General features: G+C 33.3%; 3 protein-coding genes across 6 annotated transcripts in view; 1 reads left to right on the forward strand and 2 right to left on the reverse strand.

Annotated features, from left to right (window-relative positions):
- Positions 1–237: 237 nt before the first annotated feature.
- Positions 238–14,337, reverse strand: LOC126966801 (uncharacterized). Of its 2 annotated transcripts, XR_007729821.1 has the most exons (16): positions 14,093–14,334; positions 13,720–13,831; positions 13,361–13,508; positions 11,001–11,424; positions 10,345–10,558; positions 8,717–9,024; positions 7,887–8,079; positions 6,636–7,533; positions 6,343–6,520; positions 5,751–5,908; positions 5,471–5,629; positions 5,240–5,340; positions 3,837–4,047; positions 3,216–3,321; positions 1,976–2,069; positions 238–291 (listed from the first exon to the last, which is right to left on the reverse strand). XR_007729821.1 is itself a non-coding variant. In XM_050811053.1 (8 exons), exons 1-8 carry the CDS (start codon positions 14,154–14,156, stop codon positions 6,600–6,602), a joined length of 2,397 nt encoding a protein of 798 aa, XP_050667010.1. In that variant the 5' UTR covers positions 14,157–14,337. The 2 variants fall into 2 exon arrangements, 1 of the variants encoding a protein (XP_050667010.1); XM_050811053.1 differs by lacking the exons at positions 238–291; positions 1,976–2,069; positions 3,216–3,321; ... (3 more) ...; positions 5,751–5,908; positions 6,343–6,520 and having other exon boundaries at positions 6,600–7,533; positions 14,093–14,337.
- A 2,758-nt stretch (positions 14,338–17,095) lies between these two features.
- On the forward strand, positions 17,096–19,847 carry LOC126966810 (26S proteasome non-ATPase regulatory subunit 8). The gene is made up of 5 exons (XM_050811068.1): positions 17,096–17,327; positions 17,431–17,606; positions 18,012–18,219; positions 19,103–19,273; positions 19,545–19,847. The coding sequence occupies exons 1-5, from the start codon at positions 17,220–17,222 to the stop codon at positions 19,686–19,688; spliced, it is 807 nt and encodes a 268-aa protein (XP_050667025.1). The 5' UTR covers positions 17,096–17,219; the 3' UTR covers positions 19,689–19,847.
- The window catches only part of LOC126966805 (nuclear RNA export factor 2), a 49,805-nt gene continuing 49,374 nt past the window's right edge, over positions 19,837–20,267 (reverse strand). For all 3 annotated transcript variants that reach the window (XM_050811062.1, XM_050811060.1, XM_050811061.1), the window contains exon 20: positions 19,837–19,981. In XM_050811062.1, the coding sequence (XP_050667019.1) occupies positions 19,885–19,981 (97 nt within the window). In that variant the 3' untranslated portion in view covers positions 19,837–19,884. The remainder of the gene's footprint in view (positions 19,982–20,267) is intronic.

Here is a 20,267-nt window from a genome sequence, read left to right on the forward strand (position 1 = left end):
CAGTGGGCAGGGCACATTGTTCGACGGACAGATGGCCGGTGGGGCAAAAGTCTTCGAATGGCGACCACGTACCGAAAGACGCAATGTTGGTAGACCCTCGACAAGATGGACAGACGATTTGGTCAAGATCGCCGGAATACGTTGGATGAGAGCAGCGCACGACCGATCGTCATACAATAAGTGACGATGGATAAAAAGAGTATAAATTAACAATAACATACTTGGGTGAATAATTAAGTCGAGAGGTCGACGCCGATTTCAATCTTGTAAACCGGCGACGCTGGAAGTGCCCTGCAAATTGAAACATGATTAATATTAGTCTCAATTATTATCAGTATAACCTTAACATTGTTTTAACAAATGGATATTGAAATAAAAGAAGTATTAATAAAGTAGTTTCAAGGGAACGAATTAACGGGTGAAATTTTCGCTTTCAACATGTTCACGACTTAGGGATTGTAGTGTACTGACATCTAGTCTGAACTAAGATTGTGTTAACTATCAATTGTCACTGTCATGACATTAACCGTGTGACGTTGAGTGCTATATAACGAATGCACAGTAAGCGGAAGGCCAGTTTCAATCGGCTATGGGTTGGGAGCGGACGTGCCCGGGTGTAGTGCTACATAGTAAAGATTATTTGTTTCACTCGTGAACAAACGTGGAACACTACAGGGATAAAAGGGACAGATTAAAGGTCAGTAACACATTTCTTGACCTCTGGTATTGTTCATGGACATGGGCGATTGGTGTTTTTACTCCCTATCAGGTAGGCCACTATGGGCTCTCCAAACAAAAAGAGCATCTTTTGCGATGACCACTTATTTGTTTTCCCGTTGGCTGCAAGTAAGATCATGCTTACGAATGTGCTTCTCTGGTATTGAAAGTACTAAGTATACTACAGCTAGACTCTCAATCGCCTATTAAAAGGAAATACAGAAGGCTTGTTTTACAGATAACATTAAAACATTCATTCAAATTAACACCTTATTTCGTGGCAGTTATGTTCAAAGTCTATTGTATATACTCACAAGCTCATTGAGTATGGTGTAAAATGTGCGAAAGAGATGGACGTCGCGCAACGTATTTTGTTTTAGCAATTGAAATGTAATTATTTAGGAAAATGATTAAAAACGTCAAGTTCGTTTCATAATTTTGATAATTTAAAGGGCACTTACCTGAAATACTACTCTCCATCCTTTTTAAGTTTGAATATGCTGTTATTTGGACAGTTTTTCACTCAACACATTGTCATTGCGTGGCGTTGAATTTAAAGCGCGGTCAAAACAAAACTCTGCCTAATAGACACGTAGGCAGAGTTTTGTTTCAGACATGTATTTATGTTATGTTCTCTGGTCATCATACTTTTTGCTAGAAGGAACTTTGCTTTACTCTACCTTTAAGGTGACTTTCTGAATGATAACATGGTGATTGTTGTCCACTTCTCTTTTTAGTAAAGGTCTGATAAAGCTCATATTACTTGAAAGCAGACACTAAAAAATGATACATGATATATTATGGCGAATTACTCATAAGTAATAGGATATGTCAGATATGTTATGAAATATTTTTGCTTGTATTCACAACATTCTGACTGGATCAACTAACAAAAATAATGCTTCATTATTATTCATAAAAATATACACATTACAGCCAAATAAAGAATAGAATTGTAATCGAAGGAGTTTTTTGCATATGAAATAAATAATTGCGACAAATTGAACATATTTTCCTTGCTTCAAATATTAAACAGTAATGATTATAATAATAAAGTATAGAAAACGAAGGTAAGCAAAAGCGTAGGCGACAGAAAATAGATTACACGCAGTTACCACAAAAAATATAATAAGTAGATCGTAAAATATGCATGGAGATTACTATTAATTGAATTAACTCATAAGTTGTACTTATCGTATTCCATAAACACTGCACATTTCTATTCTCTATCGGCGCAGGTTCCGGAAAAGTGTCTTACCATTGGCCTCCTTGGATCTTTCATCAGCCGTGGTCGCGTCCGATGAGTCTTGATAGTCTGTGGTGGCACCTGATAAGATGTCAACACTTAGGGCCTGTGTCATTTCATAATAATTGTTTCAAGCGCCCAATTTTCAAACACTAATCTTAAACTATAATGTGTTACTTTGGATTACTTTTACTTTAGGACACCACATTCTTAAATATCCCGAGGTGATCTTTGTGAAAACTTTAAAGCTAATGATAATTGTATTTGTATATTACGTAGATATACATTCTAAATTTAAATCGCACATATTTAATGTGGTGCCAGGTCGACCTGTTATAATAATACTGACACACTTTTTACACAAATTAACTTGCCCCAAGTTAAGCATATATATGCTTGTGTTATGGGTTACAAGACAATGATATATTTAATACAATATACTTACTTAAATATACATAAATTCATATAAACATACATATAATACATACAAATATTCGTCATATAAATGCTTGCACCTACCGGGATTCGAACCCGGGACCTCTAGCTTAGGAGGTAGGATCGCTAACCACACGGCTACACAGGTCGTCGTCGTCGTTGTTATAGTTAATAAATCATTGTATTTGTTGGATGGAATTACAAACTGTGACAGTAATCACGACCACCATGTTCACGAAGCATCCTAACACAAAAAAATTGTTCAAGCTCTAAAGGTTGATACATCCAAATCATTCGATTTTGATTCTGTTTGCAACTTATTATTAAAAAATGAATAGATTACTAAGATCAAAAATTATCTTGGAATCAAATAAGAATTCTACAACGAAAAAAAATTATACTGTCCCGTATGCTATGCTGAGATTATGCTTAAAGTATAGTGTAATAATCAAGGAGAAACCAAAACACATATTTTGTGATGTGTAGATGTTCCAAACCCAAAAATGTTTTTAATTTCAGTAATAATTTAAATCGGATAATAACAATTGGCATCGGATACAAATATTTAAATACCGATCCGCAAAATCTTGGGAAATGAACATTTTTGACTTCATCAGAGCTGAGACTGGCCTTTACCTAGTCCGGATATTAATCAACATATCCACTCGATGTTTTATAGTGTCCTTTAACATGATGTGAAAACTTCACAGTCTATAAGATAGGAAGTGGGGAAAGTGCGAGTTTAAATCGTTGTTATTATTATTATTCATTGATGCGTAATAAATCATAACATCTAAAATATAGCTTTAAATCTCACCAATATCTGTATCCCTTTCCCCCCCACGACGTGGAGGTTCTCGAAACGCAACACAAGCTTTTCTATTGCGCGACTGTTTCAGAGCTGACGTTAACGATGTGGATGCCTATTGTTAAATAAACAAGATTTATTATCGTTATATAATATCCTCCAAAAATCTCAAGAAAATCAGACTTTCATTCTCAAAGAAAGCTTAAAACTTCGGTTCGAAGGACCAAAACGATGTTTGGATTGCAAAAATAATTATATATTAAATTTAGTTTAGAAACCAATATTAATATAATAATGAATTTGATTTTAAATCTGTAAGGGAGGAAAACGAAAATATTATAACTTCGCCTACGGTTTTATTTCTACAAAATGCCACTTCTGTTCATTAAGCTCAGCCTTTCCAAAGTGGTAATTGCAAAAATTGGTTTTTCCTACGTAATTTTTGACCAAAATACATAAAAAAACGATTTACTACTACAACCAATTAATGATATATTATGCAGTAGAAGAAGCAGAGACACCCAACATTCCTACGGAATGTGAAAGGGTCAGGTTGCCACCAGAACCAGATGGTACTGGACAGCCGCCGCTAAAGTAAGAATGGTATGGAGAAAATCTAAAAGTACTCACAGAATCGCGATCATGTTTCGAGTCGTCGTTATTGTTGTCTACAGTCTTGTGCCCACTCTCCGAGTACGTGGTCTCATTGTCGTTGCATTTGCTGGTATGATTGTGGTTGCTAGTTATCGTGCGCTCTGTCTCCCTTGTTTGTTCTATTGTTCTAGCTTTAGACTGCGGCTCTACCGCAGCACTTATCGATGTTTCGTTCACTTCCTTACACCTGCATTAAAGATTTTGAATAAGCTTTAGGACATCGTCTTTTTAACGACTCAACAGCTCTTTAACACAACCTCAAATTAAATTTACAATTTCGGACAGTAACATTTAAAAAAATAAATACCGGGGCCCAACCCTGTATATTGTTTTTTTAAGAGAAAAAGTCGAGAGAGACGAGTGTCACATAAGTCAAAGTCAAAGTCAAAAATCTTTATTCAGTGTAAAACTTTATAAGTTATTTAGTGCAAGTCAGGTTGAAGTACAAAAGTTACAATAGCATTCAAATGACCATAACAATATTCATTAACAAAATTGAGAACATTAATTCCAACTTTCTTTATCATTCAAATAATCTTTCACATTATAATAGGCCTTAGATGTTAATTTATTTTTTTAGATACATTTAAATTTTTTAATAGGTAATATTTTAATTTTATTTGGGAGTTTATTATAAAATATAACACAATCCACTTAAAAAAAAATTTGCAATTTTACGGAGAATAGTAGATGGAATTGCGAGTTTATGTTTGTTTCGAGTATTGACACTGTGTACATCACTATTCTTTTTAAATTGGCTAATATTTTTATGAGCTTATAAGAGGTTCTCGTATATGTACTGACAGTACGTCATAATATTTATTTCACTAAACTTTTCTCTCAATGAATTCCTTGAGCGCATTTTATAGACTGCTCGAATTGCTCTTTTCTGCAGCACAAATATGTTTTCAATATCTGCAGCCCTACCCCACAATATAATTCCGTAAGACATAACACTATGAAAGTAGCTGAAATATACAAGTCTAGCCGTTTCAACATCTGTCAGCTGCCTACTTTTTTTTATTGCAAATACTACAGAGCTTAGTCGATTACATCAGTTTTTATGTGAGCACCCCATTGTAGCTTAAAGTCAAATGTAATGCCTAGGAATGTTGTCGTTTCTAATAATGGTGATATGCCCAGCTCGTTACAATGCAGTGTCACTCAGGATTTTTGATAGTACCTAAAATTCTGAGCAGTATCGCAATTGCGCTCGACACTGTTAAGATATGACTGTCTCATTAGCTCAGTAATTCACTAGCTACAGCGCCCTTGAAACATCGACCGAAACACAATAATGCTTGTCTCACACTGGGTTGGTGATCTCATACCAAGTCATCCCAATGCTCGTTCAACGATGACGAAAATAAGAAACTAACCTTTCTAATGATTGCGTAGCTTTATGGGAGTTAGATTTCTCCGTCTCTGAGCCAGTCGTCATACTCATCTCGCGTCTCTTGTTTCGCCTCTCTATGGACATCTGAAACGAACATTATGATATCAATGACTTCTAAAGATATCTATTGACGGGACAGTCTAGGTTTGAATTAACAACTAAACAACTGAATCTTGTCTGAAAGATGCTAGAAACTCCCCGCTCAATCACTCACCTTAACATCTTGCTTGAGCCGTGCGTACTTCTCCTTCAGACACTTGTACTTCTCGCTGAGTGCGCGTTCGTCTTGTTTCGCAGCGGCAGCTCGTTCCCCGGCCAATCGAACACGAACTTCTTCAAGATGACAAGCGTGTTGACAACGAAGTCGATCGATCTGAATTTTCGGTACACAATCTAAGGTTTACTACTCATATTTAGCAATTTCGTATAACAAGTTTACATGTCGTAGTAGTAAAACAAAAGAACTGAAATTCACAGTTCTTCCTAATACACACCTCGGCTCTATAATCGTGAGATAGGTCGCTAATTTTCGCCGAATGCTCTTCTCTGAGTTTGTCTATCGCCGCTCGATTCTCCTCCATTATTCTAGATTTCTCCTTAAACAGACTCATCTGGAGCTGTTCCCTTAACTCCGATATCGCCCGTTCATTCTCTATGCAATAAAATAATAAAGAATACAGAAATTACAGGCACGCACAAGAATTGCAATTTAGATGAAATTTAAATAATATTTTTAAATTGAGATTACTTTTAGAGATTAATAAAAAGTGGTTTTGGTTATTTCTGATTCAAAGTTAAGCACACTCTGTTATAAACAAAAACGCGACATTATAATCTTGTTTTGCTCATTTTAATAGATCACTAATGGAAGTTCCACTCTTCATTATCTTTTATTTTTAACTATGCCAAAATACATGGACGATGCGGAATTCGAACACAACCCTTCGGAGTTTACGAGACATCAACTGGAGATTTGAACAATCATACCAAGACTTATAAATGTTGTGGGTATCGGATTGTTGGCTTAGCAACACCTGTTGGGTTCAATGTTAGATAACATAAAAGCAAATAAACTGTTCTTCTCACCGATTTCCAATTGTTCCTTTTGTTCCAACAATTTTCTTTTGCATTCCTCGCCAAGTTTAGCTATTTCACTTTCATGTTGTCTGTGCACTGATTCTACATCATTTATGTACTTCACCTCCAATTCTTTAAGAGAATTCTGTAAAAATTCTTGATGACTTCGCTCACTAGTAGCTAAGGCCTGTCCATGAAAAAGAAAATTATTTAAATTTATGAAATAAATTGGCAGAAATTATTGCCAGCATATTGTACGAGTTACACTACAGCTTATTAAGGCTTAGTAGAAATCGACTTACTTCTTCCAATTCCTGTTTATGTCTTTCAGCTTGTTCTGTCAATCTTGTCTTCTTATCAATTAAAAACTTTTCTTCGGATTCCTTCAGCTCTGTTTGTAGTTCAGCTCTCATTCTCCTCTCCTTAGCTCCAAACTCCATCCTTATCATTTCCAAATCTTTTTGTAGATTAAACTCTAACCGTCTTCTCTCATCTGCCTTATTTCTTTCCATCATGTCTCGCACCCCCATGTCTGGTATTGGTGACTTTATCCTTGGACTCTGGTCTTGAGTTTCAAACTGATAAACCACAACGACATTATCCGAACTCGATTTCCCTTGTGATAACATAACTCCGTCTAACCTAGGACTTAAGCTTTTGCTCAAACTACACGCCGAGTCTGATTTCAGCGGGGTTACAGGTTTGTTAAAAGGTTTAAATGTTGATAAAGGACTTGAAAATGGCTTGTTGAGATCTAATCTTGGAGATCGGTCCGTACCCAAACTAGGTGTTGGAGACAATTTTAATTGAGGCCTAAAGTCTTTAGGTATATCTATACTGTTAGATCGAACACTATTCTTTGGTTCATCTTTGTTTGACCTTTTCGAATCTTCAGAGTCGGAATGTGTAAACTTATTTTGTTTAACTAAATCTAATCCAGGTATATTTAATTGAGGTATTGGAATGTTTTGGTTTTTATTGTCTTTGGAATGTGTTTTTTCAGATTCTTCATCAGCTTTAGCAGATTTTTCTATATCTGTTTTGTTATCTATTTCTTCTTTTTGATCCAAATTGTTATCATCTAAATCATTTAAGTCTAGATTGGCAAACTCCCTATCCGGAGAATCAATTGATGTTTCGGATTCAATACTCTCCATCAGATTTATTGAGATTTTGTTTTTAAGTGGAATGAGTGGTGACCTGAAAAAAACGATTGCTTAATTTCCATAATAGTAGATATATGGATTACATTCAATATTTCGCAAACATTTTTACGGTGAATATTGATGTTTCCAAGTCATGCATCTATAAACATGGAAATATATAATTAATATATATTGTAGTATTAAATATTCTGTTGTCTTGCACCTATGTACAGGGTAGTTTGGGACAAGAGAACTTGTGTAAAAATGCGTCAATATTATCATTATATAAAAAATATTTTAAAAAAATAATGAGAACTAAAACAAGTACTAACAAAAAAATATTACATAATACCAAAATTCAGAAAGTGATTTTTAGTAATAAGTACTATAACTAATTAAGCCACATACCTTGGACGAACTTCTTTATCTGAAGTAGGATCCTCTAAAGTAATTGGTGTTGGTTCAATGTCAGCTCTGCGAACCAAATCAGATATTTTCTGAAAGTTCTTCTGGAATAATCCAGGCTTGATGTACTCAGACGGTGGCGGCTTCACTAAACGTCGGCGAGGTGATGCACCACGACTCTCTCGACTCTCACTATCTACAATGTTCCACTCTTTTTAGTTATAATATTTGGCACAGTTCCTTATTGCCCAGTGGTTAGTGACCCTGACTTAATAAGCTGGTGGCACCAGATTCAAATGCCCTCAAAGCATTTGTATGGTGAATATGAATGTTTGTTTGCCATTCATGTTTAATGATTGTTTTAAAATATATTGTTGGCGTGGCATTGGCTAGGACTGGCTAGATAATTTGTGTGAAAGCGTGTTAATTAATTGTTAGTAAAGTTGAAAACAGGTTCAGTAAAGTAACTTAGTCAAAGTCAAATTTATTTATCATATCACTATAAATATTTATTTACAATTACTAGTTCTACCATAGACACCACAGAACACACCATACATAATCACATATACACAATACACATGTTATAGTTTCTTACCTGCATTTATCTGAAGATAGAGGAACCAAAACATATTTTATTGCAAGAAAAAATTAATGGACTGCCCACTTTCTTTCAAGTACTGGCATCATCTGCCTTTGCATGACATTATCATAAGTTTTGCAAATCATGATAAAGAATAATGCAATATGATTTTCCATTATTAATGCCAATATTGATAATAACCCTCATAGTTTTAAAAGTTGCAAGATAATCACAAGCATATGGTACATACCAATTGAATCCCTCTCAGATAATGAAGTGTTCTTATCCCTCGGGCTGTCAATTCGGGGGGGTATTGGAGGTCTGGTAGCCAGTGGAGAAAGCACAACTGAACTCAGTGATACTTTGTTAGATATTGACAATGCACTTGGGATTGGTGATAGTGGGTTCATCTTGAATGTATGTGACATTGTTTCAATATGAATTGAATTTGGTTTATGTGTGGCAGCACTAATAATAGAACTCTGGCCTTCATTCTGTTCAGAGGAGCTGTTGGAACCAGGACTAACTGTAGGCTCCGGATGATTCTCTATTTGAAACCTGTAACAATTATGTGTTTATAATATACTTATATGTGGACGATCGAGCCTTGCTCGGATTTTTAAGAATGTACAAAACTTGAAATAGAAACTTATAGGACATGTGGATTTGAACCGGGGTCTTCTGCTTTCCGGATCACCCAATGCCCATCTGAGCTATTGTAGTATGTATATAGTGGCGAAATTTACCTTTATATTCTAATGTTAATGTAGCCGTTTCTCATTACAACACGGATAAAACTACATTACGATGAACGGATAACACTACTTACAATTGAACTTAGCTAGATCGATTTATCGCCCCCGAAATCCCCTGTATACAAAATTTTATGAAATTATATATATATACAAGAATTGCTCATTTAAAGATATAAGATATAATGATTTTAGTTTGTGACCACAATTAAAATAACAAATTGTTTAGATTTTAAAGAGTGACATCTCAAGTATTGACTTTTTGTGTAAAATATTGTGGTTGAGCAGATTATCAACTGTAAAGTAGATCCTGTAGATGGAGCCACAACCTAAGAGTTGAACAAGTCATTATAAAATTTATGATTCATGCGTCACTAGAACGTTTGGCTCAGTTGGTAAGAGCGCTCGAACGGAACCCGAGAGGTCGCGGGTTTGAGTGCCACTTCGTTCATAAATTATGGTTAAAAATTTATAATAATTAATTCCATACGTGAGGGGTATCACTGTAACGGTAAGGTGTGCAATGTTTTGTGTGAGTGTTGTTGCACCTATTTGTGTATTCATTTATTGTATTAATTGACTTCATTTTATTCACCATTGATTGTGTGTTAATTCACTATTTTAACTATGTATAAATATTGCATTCTTAAATTCATAGTAAAACAAGACAACTAACAATTAGAAGGAAATCCAGGAGATTAGAGCAACTAAATTGCGATAGAAAGTTTGAATTAAGACAACATAGGTATTTCCAAGGAACAACAAACCTCTATTTGTAAAAGTAAGCGGTGTGAAGTTAGGTTATTTGATTTGTCTTGAGAGGTAACTAACAGAATCCATAGTCTATTTTAATTCAATTCACCTGCATAGACAGCATTCAGTTGCCTGAGATAGCTAGAAAAAATTAATATGGATCGACACACCTCATGAGAGGACCTAATAAATGGAGCAAAAATACATGGTTGCAAGAGAAATAGGGATAGGCAAATTAGAAGATGCAAAGATGAAATAGTAAAAATGACTGGAAAACCTGGGAGGCCTTTGCCAAGAGGCACAAAGACGATAATTAAGTATCTAGATAGGTTTAGTTTTTGTCTGAATAAAAAGCTATTATAATTATATATACCGAACACTTTTCTTGTCATCATCAAAACTTCCAGTCTGCTTTCCTTTCCCAGATATGACATTTTCAATCTTCCGTTGAATGTAATCTGAGGATTTTTCGCGCAGGATACCTTTCGGAGGATCACTCTTAGTAACAGAGTCCAAATTTGATGACTTCTCTGTATCTGGACTCGGAAGATTTGATCTTGATATTCGGAGGAACATGTTCCCTTTTCCTGTGGATAAACATTCAAATTGTAAGAATAGACATTATAAAAACTAAACTTTTACGGCGTTACAAATAAACTTGGTATAAAGCTATACCCAAGTAGAAACCAAGAATATAAAAAATATTTACAAATAGACATTTTGCTGTAGATTTATTTACTCGGACGTATAACATTTCCCGCGTTTATTTGCAAGGCTGCTAGACTTCGGAAAACTGCAGAATTATTTAAACTGATATTTAAGATAAGTAACTTGAAGTTGTCAAAAATATCAAGTCTAGAGGATTTTTGCTTATTATTGTCTCTAAGATAGGCACTCCAGAGTTGTATAATTTTGCTGATTATATAAGGATAAAAAATTGAAATATGGTTTTGATGATGATGCTAAGAATTATTGGGATCTATTTAAGTTAAGGAGCATAAAAAAATTTGATATAATGTAGTATTTTACCACTAAACGGTATCCCTTTATCTACTTTGGTAGATGACAGCAATGGACTGAAATTTTCTTCTTCTGGGCTAGTTAAAACATGCATTTTTAAATCAATTATCTCTGACTGTTGTTTGAATAATGTTTTAGGTCTTTCAAATTGTGGTCTATTTTGATCCGAGCTGCTTCTATTAAGGTTAGGTTTGATGGATAATGTGCTATCAATGCTGCGCCTTAAAGGTGATATTCGAATATCACTCAGTTTCTTTTCAAATCTTGATAAGGGTGCCAGTGGTGGTTTCCCTATTGAGCGTTTTTGTCCAGATACATCTTTAACATCTGATGGGGGTTGCTCACTATCTGTTGTAAGGTCATCATCATCACTCTCAACCTTAGTTTCAACTCGTTCAAGCAGTTTTGTATTTTCCTCTGATGTTAGTAAGTCCTAAAAAACAACTGAATTTTAATAACATATGAAATACTGCCAATTTCCACTTAAGTATGCTACAGAAGAATAATAAATTATTGTATGCAGGTTGAGGTACAGTGGCGGACATGTAATTAGAAACACTTCATATGAATCATGGAACAATAAAATCTTATTAATTTTCATTAAAATTATGTAAATAAAATTCTCTTAAATATATTACATCGACCGTTATAAAAGTCACAGAACTATTGAAAATGTTCTTAGAAACAAGTGCAACCAAGAAAAACATTGCCAGAGAAGATATAATGCTAATTGTATGTGTTGCTAAACAAAACCCATTTTATTTTTAGGCTCTAACCAGATTAAAATGAAGTTTTTTTACCTGATAACCCTAGAAATATCTCATCAAAACTGGTATGTCGAAAATAAGTGGAAGTTAATTAATATTCTTCCAAATAAAGTTAAATTGTTTGGGAGGATTTCTCAAAAAGTAGCGCTGCTTACCAAGCAGCACCTAAAGAAGCATTTATTAATATGTATGCAAGAAAAAATATGTAAATTGGATGGAATGACAATGGAAAAGTGTTACTCCCAGATGAAACAAAATTAAATAAATTCAGACAGAAGGCCTATGTTAGATGTCCAATAAGCCATGCTTTCAATTATACTATTACACAAGAGGCATGTATGGGGATGTTTTTCCAGATATGGAGTTGGACTTGTTCGAAAGATTGAAGGTACAATGAATCAATTTCAATACAAAAACATATAAGAGCAATGATTCCCTACTCTGATGACCATGTGCCTGTAACCTGGATCTTTCAACATGATAAATACCCTTAACACATAGCAAACCATGTCAAATGTTTTATTAGGGAACAGCAAATTTCTGTCTTAAATTGGCCTGCCAATAGTCCAGATTTACATAATATTGAAAATCTGTGATATGTTGTTATAAAAAAGAAAGTCTCAATCAAACACAACTCTAGTCACAAGGAACTGTATGAAGCTTCTGTTTGACAGAAGCTTCATACAGTTCCTGCATGGAAGTCAATCCCAATAGAAAATGTCTGACATTGCTTGAATCGATGCCACATCTATGTAGAGCTGTTATTGATAATAGAGGCTACATAACTAAATATTAAGCCTGTGAACAGTATAATGTAAACAATACTGATTACTTATTCTTATTAATTATATAAGTTTTTACTGTATTTTCTTGTTTTTTCTAATGAGTTGTCCATTACTGTTGATACCTTAAAAGACATTTAGTTGTTTGTATGAAATTTTGTGTTTCAACTGCAGTTGTTAAGTAGGATTTTTGTTGGTTAATAAATGATAACTCATTGAATATATTTTATGCCAACTGTTGTGTCATTTTCATTTCCCTCTATGTCTAAAAAGTGTTACTGCAAAGTATCTTGTAGTGTTTATGAAAGTGTTTCTAGTTATATGTCCACCACTATGTTTATATGAAAAAGCTATTGTACCATCATTAACTAAACTTATTGTTAAATATAATTATTTATGTATTTTATAGTGATATTTGAGAAATTAATGAAGAAATCTGAAAGCACTGTAATGAAGATTTCATATTTTAGTTATCATACATATTCCAGTGATTTGTTATTTGCAGTTTTTTTTTAAATGGCTAATATTGTTAAATAATTATTAATCATTCTATTAAGGCATTTCATCCAGCCAGTGCTGTAAATGGTCAGGTGGTTTATGGAGAGACATAAGATGCAGGACACCAGAGTTAAACAGTAAATTATGCACCCTATGCAGTGTTAGTCTGTGATCCAAGGTAAAGTACTACCAACATTGGCTTGTTTGTTAGATGATCACAGACCCAGTAGACAATAGAATCATTTTGATTTAGCATGGGTGTGAATTAAAAAGGAAATATTTATCATTCTATATTAAAAACTACTATAACTATAATACTAACCTGCACAGATGCACAAGTATCATCAAGCATTGATGTATCTCTTGCTTTCTTAACCAATTCCTTATACACATGATCCAATGGATGCTCCCACTGTGTATTCTTTGTTTCTTCATTGTAATAATAGTGGGTTTGAAGTTTTTCATCATAGCTGTGCAGAATATGTTTATAATTAATAGATTTAATGATTATTTTGAATTAATTGGGGTTAAAACTATATTTAAAATATTTCAACAATGTATGTACACAATATTACAAATATATATAGGTACCATTAGCTCATATAATTTGATGTTATTTTTAAGAGATCTTTTGAATTTCATTTTTGAACCATTAGCATAGTATGACAAAATAATACCTACAATGCTTTCCATGGTGCTGGAAGTGCTTGCATAAGTCCATCTCGGGCCAGAGGTAGGAGATGGCTCTCACTTTCAGGATCTATTCCCAGTTGACAGGCATATTCTGATATCTCTATGACAAAATATAAATTACATATATAAATTATTTACTCCTGTTATTTACCCTAATGCCAAACTGTCCTTTTTAAATTATTATTAACTATGCAAAGCAAAATTGAAATCAAAGTGAAACTGTACCATTTAGAGTATAATACTTGGCTCTATAGTAGTAAATACTACTTATTTACTCATAGTTCACATTTTTTAAATATTTTATAAATATAGGATGGGTAGAAATTAATAAATACGCTTGCTAAAAAATATTAAAACAAACCCTCTGCAGAAGGTTGGCTGTTTTCATCAAATATTTCTCGACAAGCTACAACTGATGAATCCATTTTCAGGTTTATTATTTAGAAAAGGTACTGATCATTTTTCTATACGGGTACGATGAATGTTCTTGATTAGATAATATTTCATTTTCATCAAATATGTTCCGCTTCAGTTTCACTTTATTGTCGGAAAAAATAAATTTCTAATCTCAGGTTTGAATTTTCAAATTTGAAAATTGTAATTTGAATTTACAGATGTCACTTAGATAGGAAATGACTTTGAAGTTTGAATGAAGGGCGGTACCTAATATGGCACAGGTTATAAAACAAGTCAAATGTATTTTTTTTATATATTATTGACACACTTTTTACACAAATTATCTTGCCCCAAGTTAAGAATCTATAGCCTGAGTTATGGGTTACAAGACAATAATATATTTAATACAATATACTTACTTAAACATACATAAATTCATATAAACGTATGTTTATGTATATAAATACATTTAAACATCCATGACTCGGAGACAAACATCCATATTCATCATATAAATGCTTGCACCTACCGGGATTCGAACCCGGGACCTCTAGCTTAGTAGGTAGGATCGCTAACCACTCGGCTATACAGGTCGTCGGTGCTGTTTTCCTTGAAATAGAGATAAGGACGCCATACGTAACTTCCTGACGTTAACCAAGTGTTGTTACAATATGTAATGTAATGGTAAATAAATATTGTTATATTTTATTCACACCAGGATATTTTGCTGTTGTTTAAGATAAGTTGGCTGTAGCCAACAATATCCAACGATAATAAACATAGCAAACAAAAATGTGTAATCACTTACTACAACTTACCCCCTTGAAGTATCTTACTGTCTTTATAACGTTTCAATCATATTATTAATTCATGCATTCGAATTTAGTTCCATCAATTTAATGCACGATGTACCTATCCATAAGCGTTAGTGCTATGCTGTGAGACTAGATCATTGAAGTGAGTTATTTGAGTGAGTGAGAGTCTAGATTATTAAAATTTTAGAAAACTATGCCTGAGAGTGCCATGACCTTAAAAAATGGAATAGTTTCCGTTTTTGTATCCATAAATCAATATTTTTCAATCAGAGTGTACACAGGAATAAATACAATTTTACTTAATTTCATTTCTCCATTGGAATGGAATGTATCGATAGGCGAAGTATACCATTTTAGCGGTGGGATGAACGGTTCGGTTTCTGGATAGCGGCGAAAAACGAAAGAAGGGATAAAAAATAGATTACTACAGGATGGTACCAGACTAAGAACTCTTGGGGAATCAGTATAATAATACCACTTATCCGCGCCATCTAAACATTTGCTACGGAATTGGTGTCTGTACTTAACCGTCTTTTCTGGCTCTCCTACTCATCAGGCGTAATTCCAAAATTATGGATGTCAGCCTTAGTGCACCCGTCTCTAAGAAAAGTGTGCGCTCCACTGCCATAACCACCATTTTGAGATATCTAGAAAAGCACCAGCTGACCAACCAGTAGGGCTTTCTTCAAGTTCACTCAGCTGGTGATCATCTTGTATATCGAACCCATAAATAGGCGCTCGCGGTTGAGTCAAACCACTTAAAGCGAAATTGCTATTCTTCGGGCTTACCGAGAGGTTTTGCAAATGGGTCAGTAACTTTTAGGCTGGTCAAAGCATCAAGGTGTAATCTGTCGTGTCAGTTAATGTCAAAGCCATTATTACATAAAAGCAGAACTGCTTACCTTTTCTCTGCTAACTGTCTTTGTCAAGTTTATGTTTATCTTTGTGTAGTGTGCTATAACATCATACTTTTATACCATTTTAGCAAGAATGGCGGCACCATCCTTATTATAGCACAAACATTGAAAATAGAGGATATACCAGTATGGTTGTTAAAATAAAATGAACACCATTTTTTGCATCTGAAATAAAACTTGTAGTTAAAATTAATTTATTAATAATATTTATATTAATCAATTGTTAATCATAAACGCTGTGGTCAATATTGTCATAATGATCATCATTATCGTATTAAAATATTTATATCTTATTCATTCTACTTTTTGTGATCATTGTCAATTAGACACAGTTTAGTCATTGCATCATATGCCTTTTATACCTTTAATATTAATAAAATACTATTATTTGTATGTGCTACCTCTTGATAGAGTGCTTGCCCGCTTGGGTTAACTGGTTCTAGATGAAGCTATTCCGCTCAAAGTCACGCGTGGCGAGTGTAGGTACATTAGTAGTGCTATTACATTTGGAAAAAATAAACAAATAATAAGTAATTAAGAAATACAAGTATAACTATCAGTAAAGGGAAATTTTGCTTATTGCGGTAATAATAATGCTTAAAGTTAAAGTCAAAGTAAAAACCAAATAACTAAACTGTAAAAATATTTCACGACTGAGATTCGATCCCTCGACCTCGCGGTATTTCGGCTTCTCAATCACAATGATTCAAACACTTCTCCAATGACCGTATGATCATTAAATACAAAACGCCGAACTATCTATAGCACAACAGCATATTACTTATATTAACACTTTTTTATTTAGCGATATTTTGTCGATATTACAATGGCAAGAACTACCTTACGGGAAAAAAAAGATCTGGATTTGAATTGAACTCGATTGCTGCATGTTGCCTCTTTCTATCGCACTACTAGGTATATTGGATGGAAGAGTGCCACTACCTAGAAAATATTCAATAAAATACTCGCTCTCCAGGCTTAATGTTAATGCTCCTAGATCTACATATTTTTTTTACTGTACACTCTGTAACTTGTAAAGTCACTACTTATAATCACAATATGTTGTTAATTTTGCGTTTAGACTATTGTAATCCGACAGACTAGGCGGTATAGTTAAAGGACACAGAACACTATTACTCTAACAAGTTACTCTAACGAGGTAAAGGACTATAGCCTGCCTAGAATGGGCGATTAAAAAAAAAGTGAATTGTGACTTGTATATTTTTGACGGAAAACATAAAAATAATACAACTTGAACTTTCAGATTCACAGTTTGCTAATTTGCTAAATCTCATTATACGAGAGTTTCAATAGAATTGACATTATTTCTTTTTGTTTGTATTCCACTTAAGTATAAATTATGACTTCAATTAAAGACGTCGCTACCCTATACCAAAATCTTAAAACGGAATGGGCAAAAAAGCCTCCAAAACTCGACAAATGCGGTGAACTTCTTAATAAAATAAAGGTAACAATACCTTTGTAATAAAACATACTGGCTACTGATTAATCGAAAAGTATAGAAATTAATTAACTTCATTTTTCATTCAATGTTATTATCTTTGTTTCAGATAGCACTCACTCATCTAACATTTTTACCAAGCAATAACATAGCAGCCAATCAAAAGGAACTTATTTTGGCAAGGGATGTTCTGGAAATAGGAGCGCAATGGGCAGTTGCTGCTAAAGATATTAAAGGATTTGAAAGATACATGTCACAACTCAAGTGTTACTATTTTGATTACAAGTAAGTAAAAAATCAACCTATAATCAGTTAGTAACACATTGTACTCCAGGAGCTTATCACAACACATTTTTACCTGGAATGTTGACCCCATTATGGCCTGTGTTCCACAGATGGACTGGTTCATTTTAGTTTCAATTCCTCTATATTATTATAGTAACAATGTTAATATTATTTATTTAGAGCATTAGTAACAAGACCATCAGCTCAAACCAAAATACAATCAAAAGTCAAAGTCAAATAAACTTTATTCAAATAGGCTTAAACTAAGCTCTTTTGAATCACCATTTTAATAAAATGTGGTTTTGATTATTAATTAGTAATATACTTTTGATTCTAACTACCACATGTAAATTCAGATCATAATTTATATTCCAACAAAGATTAAGAAATATTTACCTGTTTCAGAGATCATTTGCCAGAGTCAGCATTTATGTACCAGCTCCTGGGTTTAAATCTACTCTTTCTGCTGTCTCAAAATCGTGTGGCTGAATTCCACACAGAACTTGAAAGATTACCAGTTGATGTGATTAGAGCTGATCCTTATGTGAAACACCCCTTGGCTTTGGAGCAATACCTCATGGAAGGCAGTTATAATAAGATATTTTTGGCAAAGGTTAATAATAAATTTAATCACAATAAATTTATTTTATGATACAAACTATTAAGACATCTACTTTTAATAATATCAGTTATTAATCTGCCCAATTTTTTCATATAATCTTAACTTCAATAATTTGAATATAAGATATATAATAAGAGTAATTTCTTTCAACCTCTGGCAGAAAAGAGACCCCATGATATTTCCGGTTGAAGAACTTGCCTTAAAATTATTATTAGAGGTTAGATGTGATGGTCAACATCAGAACATGTTATTTTGTTTTTGAATCATAATTTTGTAGTCTTATTTCATCCATGGATATAAATTGAGCTAAGACATGTTCAGTATATTGTTGTAACAGGTCCAAAAAAGTTCAAGAACTGTTCAGTCTCATTTGATTTTGGGTAATAGGTAAGCATTCTGGGAAGGCAGTGTGTAGTAACTTTTTTCATCCTTAAGTATTTGTGTAAAATAAAAAGCACATTCCTTGTCAAAATCTTTGTTTCTTCGGCTATAAAACATACTGTCACATGACAATCTGCTAAAACATTATTAATCTTTATTGGATGCTATATTAAAACACAACAACATTTAATTGTGCACTGTGAGGCATTTGTGATTTGCACCTAAAGTATCCTATAAATCTAGACTTGTTCCATACTGAAATTTTTCTAGCACAGATACTTAATAGCAGCACACAATTCAATTTTATCATTTTTCAACAAATTGACATAAAAGACTTCCATTTCTAAAAAAAAAAAAAAATTAATTATTATTTTTTAACTTAATCAATGTTCCAGCTTTAATTTTTTTTATTTCTTAGAATTTGCACATCATTCTCACAATTTATTGAATGCCATTCAAATAATGATAGTATTATGTGATAATCAAACTGCAGGATAATGTGCCAGCAGAGAGCTACACTTTTTTTATGGATACACTTTTGGAAACTGTGCGAGGAGAAATAGCTGCCTGCATTGAGAAGGCTTATCAAAAGATTCCGGCATCAGAGGCAGCAAGACGACTGAACTTAAGTTCACAGCAAGCTGTACTTGAATATGGCAAAAAGGTATATCCCTTAATATACAGGTATTAAGCAGTTTACTAATGAAAAATAATAAGTCAATATTATTTTGGGACATTGTATTCAATTACATTGTTGTAAATGTTAAAACCATAATATCCTGAAATATTGTTGAGTATCATTTGGAACTTTCAGGATTTACTGTTAAACTATATTAATTATTTATTTTATGTGGCTTTCAATTTAAGTTTGATGATAAAATAACTTTGGTTTTTTTCTGTCCTTTTTGGTCTAACTGTATCATTATTGTTCCTAGCGGAATTGGGTGCTGGGTGCTGATAACAGTTATTTGTTTAATGCAAGTGAAGAAACATGTGCTGCAGCAGCTGGTGTTTTTCCTTCCAATGAACTTGCTGAACAAACAATTGAATATGCAAGACATCTAGAAATGATAGTTTAAATTAATATATAATGTATTATTGTACTGATCTTTATTAGGTATATTGTAATATTTTCTCAATCAATTTATTTGTTAGAACACATTTAATTGATCTTTTCAGAAGTTTTAAAAACAGTGTATTTATGAAGGCAGGATAAAAATAAATAAGTAAAAACATTATATGTGTACTTTATTTTTCTGCTTATTAATTATATACTTATTCCTTATTCAAAAGGTCTATATTATCCAATTTCACAAGTTTTACAACATATTCCAAAGCATCTTTTATATTCCAATCCTTTTCTGTTAAACACCTGTAAATTAAATTAAATTATATCTGAGTTAATGTTATTACTTCCAACATTTGTAAGGTTATTCCAAGGTATATCAAATTAAATCTCACTACTACCAGCCTTCCACCATAGGGTCGATTTCAACATTAAATCACAATTGTTAAATGCTGATTGGCAATCATGGTAAACCATTCTTTTGGCATTCAAAAACTGATCTATGGAACATTTTGGAGATCTTTTTTTTCAAACCATCTATGGAAAGCAATTTGTTTTTTAGCTTAGTATTTGTATGAAGTGTCTACTTACA

The sequence above is a fragment of the Leptidea sinapis genome, chromosome 11 (assembly GCF_905404315.1).
Source record: "Leptidea sinapis chromosome 11, ilLepSina1.1, whole genome shotgun sequence".
Classification (NCBI taxonomy): domain Eukaryota; kingdom Metazoa; phylum Arthropoda; class Insecta; order Lepidoptera; family Pieridae; genus Leptidea; species Leptidea sinapis.